At 40.0% G+C, this 9,717-nt stretch overlaps 1 protein-coding gene across 3 annotated transcripts in view; it reads left to right on the top strand.

Annotated features, from left to right (window-relative positions):
• The first annotated feature begins 389 nt into the window (after positions 1–389).
• ATP2A2 (ATPase sarcoplasmic/endoplasmic reticulum Ca2+ transporting 2) overlaps positions 390–9,717 on the top strand; it is a 49,681-nt gene continuing 40,353 nt past the window's right edge. The window contains exons 1-4 of one of the 3 annotated variants that reach the window (XR_012492562.1): positions 390–1,022; positions 1,733–1,750; positions 1,849–1,931; positions 8,910–9,014. Coding sequence is in view for 1 of the 3 variants with exons in the window: in XM_019733920.2 (XP_019589479.1) it covers positions 905–1,022; positions 1,733–1,750; positions 1,849–1,931; positions 8,910–9,014 (324 nt within the window). In the remaining 2 variants the exon portion in view is untranslated. Of the gene's footprint in view, positions 1,023–1,732; positions 1,751–1,848; positions 1,932–2,453; positions 2,620–8,909; positions 9,015–9,717 lie in introns of those variants that run through there. The other 2 variants (XM_019733920.2, XM_074321111.1) reach the window with 2 other exon arrangements.

Raw genomic sequence — 9,717 nt, 5'->3', positions numbered from 1 at the left:
TGGGGCAGCGAGTGCAGGGAGCCCACCTTGAGGCTCCCACCCTTCTGGATTCTAGTTCTTTGGGCGGCTGGGGATCTAGAGCCGCACTAGCGGAGGAGCGGGCCGGAGCTCGCCCTCCGTCAGCCCGCCGGCCACAGCGCACACCGTGCGGGCACCGCGCACGGCAGCCTCGATCCGGGTTCCGGGGGGCGGTGCGCGGGAGGGGCGGGGCCTGCGTGGCAGCGTGGGCGCGAGCCGCGCGGGAGGGAGGGAGCCGGGGAGGGGGCGGGGCCGCGCCGCCCGCGCCGCGCTGGGCCCTCTCGGCCAATGAGCGGCGTCCACATGCCGCGGCGGCGGCGAGAGGGGAGGCAGCGACGGATAAATGCTATTAGAGCAGTCGCCGCGGAGCCGTCCCCGACGCCACCTCCTTCTCCTTCGCCGCAGTTTCCTCCGCCGCTGTCGGGGGAGCAGAGCTGAGGGAACTGGGCGAGCGCGCTGTGCACCACCCCACCGGCTTGCAGCCCTTCGTTCCGCCCTCAGGGGTCGGCCGGGCGCCCCCTCCTCTGGTCCGGGCGGGGCCGCGAATCACCTCAGGAAAGCGGGGAGGGGGCTTGGGAGCCGCGGCCTGCGCTCTGGGCGGGCGGTTGAGGGCGAAGGAGACCCTCCCTTCTGACTAGAAGAGTCGCGAGCTCCCACCGCCCATCTGAGCCCGGGGTGGGCGCCGGCGAGGGCCGGGCAGCGAGAGGAGCGGTTGTCTGCGGGAGGGGGCGCGGGGTGATTCAGCGCCCCGCGAGGCGGAAGCAGCCGGCGGAGGAGGGGGAGAAGCCAGTCCGCGCCTGGGCGCCGGAGGTGGCACGAGCCCGCTGTCCGAGTGCGAGGCGGAGGCTAGGAGGCCGCGGGGACGGCAGGCGAGGCCCCCGCAGCCATGGAGAACGCGCACACAAAGACGGTAGAGGAGGTGCTGGGCCACTTCGGTGTCAACGAGAGCACGGGGCTGAGCCTGGATCAGGTCAAGAAGCTCAAGGAGAGATGGGGCTCCAACGGTAGGTGCCCGGCGCCGGGGCTGCAGGGGCCCCGCGCGGCCCGGCGCGGGCCCGAGAGCCAGGGAAGATGGCTGACCGGGCCCCACCTCGTGGGTCTCGGCTCCGAGCCCGCCGAGGGCTGCAGGCGGCGGGTCGAGCCCGCGCGTCGGCCAGGCGGGAAAGGGGCTGCATGCGGGGTCTCCGGGTCGGGTCTGCGCCTGCTCTCGATGTCCTCGCGGCTCGAGCCCTTGACCTTCCCCGCACGCGGCCAGCTCCGCGACTGTCACCAGCAGCAGCCGGCCCTGGTGGAGGGAGGAACTAGTCTCCTGAAGCTGGGTTGAGTCCTGCGAGACATTTTCTCGTCCCCAGCCTGTTTATGAGGCGTCGTTGTAGTTGAGAATGCCTCTGACCGTTCTTGCACTACCCAAAGTTACACATCTGGCAGAAGTGATGACATAGCTGAAATGACTCCTTGTTTCGGGATCCCTGTTTAGATGGCAATGAGATTTTACGCTTCGGGGTAGACCTAAGGCCATTGGTTACAAGTATTGCATATTTTTTGGGGGTACCATTTTAGTATGGTTTCCATTAAAAATGAATGTATATATATCTAGGTATGTCTTTCAAAGACTGATAATTTTTAGCAATTCTTTTTTAGAAATACAGAATGCTAAAATGTTTTTTTTCCCCCCTCTTAACACGGTTGCTTGGCGAATTTCTACATTCTACAGAGTTACCGGCTGAAGAAGGTAAGTAATTTTAAAATGTCCCGTTCTCCACCCCCACCCCTCCCTTTGTGTGCTGAAGTTAATATGACATTTACAACAAATATGTTTGTTTCTAATAGGAAAAACCTTGCTGGAACTTGTGATTGAGCAGTTTGAAGACTTACTAGTTAGAATTTTATTGCTGGCAGCATGTATATCTTTTGTAAGTATGAAGCAATTTATTTTCTCTCCAAATAAATGATGTCTATCGGGTGAGAACATTATATTTGGAGGTTTAAGCTGTGTCTCCATTTTTTTTCCAAACCTAGATATTTTAAAATTACAAACAAAACACTTGAAGCCATTCGTGAACAGAAAATAAATGGCTGCCTGATATTTACAATGCAGTTAGAAATTATTCCCGAATGTGGCAGGGTCTTCCAAACTCTTGTGGTTTATCAGCTTTTAATATCGAAAAGTTCTTTATTGGAAGGCCTTTTCTGTTTGAGGTTCTTCCATTGTGTAAGATCATACTAAGATGATGTTGGGCTCTTTGTAGTCTGTAAATAGAACTTACAAAAGGAATATTCCAGTTGCTCTCCTGTCCTGGTAATGGCAAGGTGACAGTTTCTGACAGTGACAAGAATGATGACGGCAGTGATGGCACCACTGTTGACCAAATTTGGTCACTGACCTTTAGGGTGGTATATTTATCTAAATTGGACCCCCCTGTCTTGAGTGACTCCTAGGTTAAGAGAACAAGGTTCAGTCCAGTTCTAGATCTTAAAAGAGGGGAAAAAAAATTGTGTTTTTTCTTGTTCTGTATATACTTACCCGCTTGAGTCCTGTATGGTTGCTAAGAAACTGGTGAAATGCAAAGAACTACTGGAGAAGAAAGGTGATGGGGTTTGGTGAGGATATTTCTAGGTTATTAACATTTTTTTTCTGTTCAATATTTTTAATTGCCTTTTTTTCTTGGGCAGTGGACTTCTTGGTAGTTTTCCTAAAAATGGTCATGAATAGGACACAGATGTTCCTAATCCTAGCAGCATGAGATGCCTTTTGTTCTTAAATTACAGTATTTTATTCTTATAAAAACATGATTGGAAGCAAAATTCACCCCGTGCAATACGTTTTTCAGGCTTCACAAAGCCTATACAGCTTCAAGGTCTCGTTTTTATGTTTGTATGTATGCAACCAGGGATCTACCTCAGTCTTTGACAACCATACCATAGAGGGCTATTTTGAGAACTAAATAAAGGAAGCAGTGGACATTTTTTTAGGTGAGAAAAAAATTGGGAAGAGGTGAACTTTTTCTGGAGTAATTAGATACACAGATTCTGCCATGAGAATCTGCCATTTTAGCCAAGGGATGTGTAGCCATTAATCAATCCTTATGAATCTTTTCAGTGGTATTCATTGAATAAAATTTAGACTGATGTATCAAACATTCAGCATCCTGAATTAATCACTCGATACCTCTTACATGTCTGTTCTGAATTAATTTAACCCCACAACCTCCTCCCCAGTAAATGACTGCTGCTTTAACCAGTTAAGATAAAGGAGTAGATCTGTTTGATTAATAAGTTTCAACATATTGTCATGGGGCAAAACAAATTACATATTTGGGCTAGTATAATATTTATATTTAAGCTGGCTACGTAATTCTGAAACTGTCAGCTCTGGTAGTTAAAATACTGGGGTTCAATACGGTCATAGGGGACCTCTTAGAAGTTAATCAGCTGATGTATACAAGCCGAAGAGGTATTCTGGCTTGTATGTATTCCGTGTATGTAACTTAAGGCAGTGTTGCAACATCAGTGGCATTATTTCCAGTAAACCGGCTATTGACTATTTGGGTTGTATAGGATCTCTTGAGTGGCCAGGTTGAGTGACTGTATTAGCATTTTGCATCAATGATGTGTGTGATTTTTACTTTGAAGTAAGTTTATAGTTTCTAGGCATTTTCAGATGGGCTTTAAATTTGTTGTAAGGTAGGATGTTGGGTTTTTGTAGCTTTATAGAGCTGTGTTTTGGAGTTGAAATTTGAGTTACCTTTTGATAACTACTTGGAGTTATTGTTCAGGAAATGAACTATGTTACATTTTTTTTAATGGGTCGCTATACAGAAAAACAATACGTGTTTAGGAAGTACTGTTCCTTAATTTGCTTTGATTATGAAATTACAGATCTAAAACACGTTTTGTTGATTTTCTTCATGTGGAGTTGGCAGTACTGCCACATTGCACTTGACCTTTTCAGTCCTCATTTCTTTGTCTTTCAAAAGAGCACTGAGCCTTTTGTGGTAGTTTAGTCCTGTTAGTTTAATAGGAAAAACTTGGTGGAATATTCATGTTCTTTTGGAGAAGTGAATAGGTAGTTCTATAATAATCATCAGGTTCTGCTCAAGTTAAAAAGAAATATTAGGCTTCAGTGATTTATTTCAAATATTAAACTAAGTAGTAAACTGTTAACCATAGTTAATGTTTTGCTGTGGCAGAAAGTAGGAAACTGCATTAATGTTTTACACTTGTGACCTGTAGGGATAAAGTGTAGTAAATTTCTAATATTCATCAGAATAGTTTATTTTAAAGGTCACTTGGATTGGAAGAAGTGAGCTAGTATATATCTCCCATTGCATATGAAGTAACATTAGAAATTCCTTAATTTTAACATTCAGGACCTTCTGTCCTTTCAGTTTGTCTTTCCATCCTTCTTGGTCACCAACTTTGCCATTCATATGTCACATCATATGGTTGCTGACCTTGAATGCTCCTCCTTTTCTTTCACTGTTTAGTTAGGTATTAATTCAATACTTGGCACATGGCATGGACACTGGGGATACAGCATCGAACAAAATAGACAAAGCCTCTTACCTGGAGCTGACATTCTGGTGGAGACAGATAATAAACAAGTAAAATATGTAATAATCTGTTGGACAGTGATAGTGCTATGAAGAAAAATAAAGTGGGGAAGGGAGTTGGTAGAATAAGGAAGTATAGGAATGGGAGGGAGTACAATTTTTAAATAGGATGGTCAGGAAAGACATCTAAGAAGGTGACATTTGAGAAAAGCCCTGAAGGAGGTAAGCATGAGGGCCATATTTGTGTCATTTATCTGAATCATAAAGTCCTCTATGGTAATACAATTTACATAAGTTTCTTTACCCTCCACCTCCATTTCCCTACCTCAGGTCCTTAGATCAACCCTGAAATGCTAGAACTTTCTTAGACCAAGGCACTTCTCAACTTTTCACTTATATTTGGTAATTGTCTTTTCTTCCTACTAGACCCTTTAAAGGGATTCTTAATTCTTTTTAGAACCTAGGCTATTGCTTTTGATACAACAAATATTAGGTGAGTTTGTGTTGGTAGCATTTTCAAACCGTGAGATCTGTCGGTATACTTTGGTTTTCTCAGAACAATATATTGCAGAAGTATTTGATACTGTATTATGTAGTGATTTGGAAATTTTTCCTACATTTTCTTTTAATTTCTTATTTTAAAGTAGATAAAAATAAATAGCTTACTGACTGGTTTAATTTATTTAGAGCCTTTCTTTAAAAATATGGTTTGAAAAGTGAATGTGTGTGTATATTGTGTTTCCTCGAAAATAAGACCTAGCTGGACAATCAGCTCTAATGCGTCTTTTGGAGCAGAAATTAATATAAGACGCAGTCTTATTTTACCATAAGACCGGGTCTTATATAATATAAGACTGGATATAATATAACACCTGGTCTTATTTTTCTATAAGACCAGGTCTTATATTAATTTTTGCTCCAAAAAATGCATTAGAGTTAATTGTCTAGCTAGGTCTTATTTTCTGGGAAACGGTAGTTTTTTTGTTTTTGTTGTTTTCTTTGAAGAAGACTACTCAAATCTGAAAACATTGAGGAGTGTTTTCATATAATCTTTGTGTCGACATTGGAAGAGAATGTAGTCTAATTCATACATTTGTTTTTAATGGCTGAAAGAATTTTTGTTTCCCATCCTAGAAAATTGCCATAACATTTATTAGTAATAACTTTTTTCATTCTTGTGAAGTGTTTAATTTCCACTTCCTCTTTTTAAAGATTTTTTTAATGTAATTTTCTTCCTTTATTGAACAAGTGTTAAGAGTGTCCAAAGGCATTGTAAGTTTCTAAGGATACAAGAGGAATGCAGACTGGTGCCCTCCCTCTGAAAAATGTGCTCGTGATCACTCACTCCCGTTTTCTTTTTTGGTCTCATTAAGAGCTCAGCAAATTATCCAATTTGCAAGTAAGATAACTGAGTCACAGTATCTTGACTGTCTCCTAGTTTATACTGGAACATGCCTCTTTACTTTGGATTAAAATTTGCTTTATTCGTTAAACTGCTCTCTTGTCAGAAGTTATTGTGCTATACAGAGATTAATCTTACAGATAACAATTAGAAGATAGCCTATCCTACTCTATTTAAGCAGTTTAAATTGTAGTTGAGCATTCATTAGCAAGTGGTTACTGTGAATAGGACTGGCAAGATTGAAAGTTTGAACTTGACAGATAATGTCAGCCCCAGAAGACATGTAATGTTACTGTATTTAAACAGTGAAAGTAAAGAGAAAAAGAAACTGCCTAAAATTATACTGCAGTAGCCTTTGCTTCCACTTTCCTTTGATGTTGTTGAAGGAAGTTGTTGATGAAGTTGATTCTCTTTTTTGCTATCTTAATGTTTAAGTTCATATACTGCCACTTAGGGTCTTAGAGGTTGTATGAGGTTTTGTTTCACTCATTTATGCATCTATTTAATATATGGTGAGTATCAACTCTGTATAAGAGACTCTTCTAGGCTCCTGGGGGATAGAACAGTGAACAAAAGGCAATAAAACATAATCTTTTATGTTCAGCCTATTCTTCAAAGATTTTTTGAAACATCCCCCCCCCCCCGTATAAATCTATTTTGTATAACTTCTAGTAAACCGTAATTATGAGCTGCCTGTACTGTTGTGCTAATAAGGCATCTTGCATTTCAGTAATAATGTGTCACTCATCCAATTCCTCTCTCCTCTCTCCCCTCTTTCCCCATCTCATGGAGTCTTTCATTTGTTAGCATCATCTTCCCCTTGCACAAGAGGTTGTCTTTTCAGTAGAACAAAACCGTGAAGGATTGCACAATGTGATTTGAACATGATTGACTGGATTGGTTCTTCCCAGTTAATGAAATATTGCCAATCTTCATTTTGGCCTGTAGTATTTAATTCTTTGGTTATTTGCGGTTTCAAAATAGACATTTTAAGAAGTATTCTGAGATTGGTTGTCGATTGTACACAGGTTCAGCACCGTCCTTCTACCCTAAGAGATTTGCCCATTTGTTTCTCATCAAGCACTAATTAGTGTATCTGTAGAACTTTCAAATAACTATTAATGCCTGTGTTTCTTACACATAAACATTTAAAGTCATATTGGAAGGAAAGACTACTGCTTGTACAGATTAGGATTACGTTATTGATGAAGACCACTTGTGCAAAGGAACTACACGATTCTTGAAAAGTAGAAGTTTGCTCTGATAGTCCTGTCATTGCTTGCCTTAGTCTTTTCTTTTGCTCCCGCCGTATGGGGTATTGCTTTAAGTTTGTTCCTCAGGCCTAGCTGCCAAGAGGGAAATTCATATCCGCTTTAACAAGGTGTGAAGCTTATCTTACAGTTGCTAATGCCTCACTGACCTTTTGGAAAGGTCCTAGTTACTCTTCAAGTTGAGCAATTTTTCTCCAAGAGCTAATTAAGTTTCTTATTTCTGATATGCTCTCCTTGGCAAATGTTTGGAAGGCTAGTATCAAAGCAGCTGTGATCTTGCATCTATCAAAATTTATAACTTCCTAGAGAAGTTTTCATTTTGGCATTAGGCCTGACTTTAACACAAGCAATGCCCTGTTGAAAGAAAGTTTGTAGCAACATTTATATTCATTCTGGTTTTCTGCCTGCCCTGGTTCACTAGCTGTCAGTGGTGATTATCATCTATCAGGACATGGTCCTGGTGTCTCTTTATTTTTTTCCTGCTTAAATTGATATTTCTTAATTCGTCATTGTTCTCTTTTATGTGGCAAAATTCATGTTGGGCTTTGCCTTAGTCATCTTTCTGGTTTGCTATTTGTGTAAAACTCACTTTATAGTATTCCACTAAGTACAGTCATAGTCAAATGGCTTCATTATTGCCATAAATGATATCTGACAATATTAAAAAGTATCAAAAACAGTGCTTTTATTGTTTAGTAAGTAGATCTTTTAAAGAAAAGGTTTTATTGTGAAATATTCAAACATTTTAAGCAATGTTATAAAACATTGCAAATCTTACCTGCCAGGTTGAATCATTAAGATGTGTTTCACATTCTTTTTGGATTGGCAGTTTTTCACAAAAATTGGTTAAATTTTTAATCATACATTATTTTAAGAGTCATTGTATTGGATTCTCTCTTACCACCGTAGGGTTGCTAAATTATGGAGAACACTGTGGCTCTCTCATAGCTTTTAAATCTTAACAAAGTTATGGTTGTGTGAGGTAGAAGTTAATTCTCTGCTCATTTTTCTTGGGGCAGTGTTCTGTGTCCACTTGTAACATTTTTGGACTTATGTCATTTCTGAAATGCTGTGTTGCTATACTAGATGTCATATGGAGGATAACCTTCAAAATACTTCCAGATTATGGAACAACCTTGAAGTAATTCTGAGACAACCTTCAGTAATACCACTGAAAATAAGTGGGACATTAGCAGTTTAAAATTTTGAGTCAGTGATCATTATTTTTAGTATGAATTTATGCCAAATAGGATATTATTTGATATGAATATTGCCCAAGTCAACAAAGTGTTGATTGCCTTTTACTTTAATAAAATCAAGAATTTAAGTTTTATTTCTTTTAAATATGTACATATAAAATGAATGGGGTTTATTTCCCAAAAAGTATTTTATTTGGATTTTAAAACAGAATTATTAAATGAAAATATAAATAAGCCCTTAAGGATATTATTAAGAAGTTGTGTAGTTTTGAGTCTCAGGAATTACTTTGAACAATATATAAGCTGGTTGTTTTTGTCATTACATTTTGCCACCATTTATTTCTAGGGATAGTAAGGAAAGAGGTTTTATATATCGTAATTCCTTTTGTGTCAGCCACTTTTGTTGTAAAGTGGCACTAAGCCTAAAAACACATTACAGTTCTAACACATGCCATTTCTCTTTCAGGTTTTGGCTTGGTTTGAAGAAGGTGAAGAAACAATTACAGCCTTTGTAGAACCCTTTGTAATTTTACTTATATTAGTAGCCAATGCAATTGTGGGTGTATGGCAGGTAAGCAAAAATTCCTGCACTGCTACATTTTAGTAATTTATGTAACTTAAACTATATTAATCTTTTGTTACCTGTTTTTCCTGATGTGTTAACTAAAGATACCTCTGTGGAATGTCTATATGTTTTTTCTTTTGTCTGTTAGTTTATTTAATGGCAAAATTTTAGACCTTTCATGCATATATGTTTTGCTTATGTCTGTATGAATTGTCATCCTTCGTGGTAGTATGGGGTTAAGAAAAATGGATGAGAAAAGCTACTTAAGGAAAACCAGAAAATTTGAGCACCATTATCTGTCTTTATATTTCCTAGCTGCTTCCTATGAAAAACTTAATAAGCTCAATGTCATTTTTATTTTTCTTGGATTTTGTGTGTCTGTATGTGTGTTTAGCTGTCAAAATTGTTTAAATCCTAGATTGTTTTCCTTTTAGAGCACACTTTTGGCTTTTTTCCTTCAGTTGCCCATGCCTTGCTTACTCACAGAATGGAAGCTAGTTTTACTTCAGAAACAAAATGGGATTTCTTCCCCCCACCCCCAATCACATAATTGTTCTTCTGCATATATATCTAGTTTGAGGATTTTAATTTTCCTAGGACTGTTGATCTGCTTGATTTTTTTTTTTTTTTTTAATATATGTCTTTTAACAGATTGAGACTAATATTTCAAACTCATTTTAAGTATTGATCTTTTAGGTTTGGGTTTTTT

Source organism: Rhinolophus sinicus, linkage group LG16, assembly GCF_036562045.2.
Source record: "Rhinolophus sinicus isolate RSC01 linkage group LG16, ASM3656204v1, whole genome shotgun sequence".
Lineage (NCBI taxonomy): Eukaryota > Metazoa > Chordata > Mammalia > Chiroptera > Rhinolophidae > Rhinolophus > Rhinolophus sinicus.
This window is presented reverse-complemented; position numbering and strand designations above follow the sequence as displayed.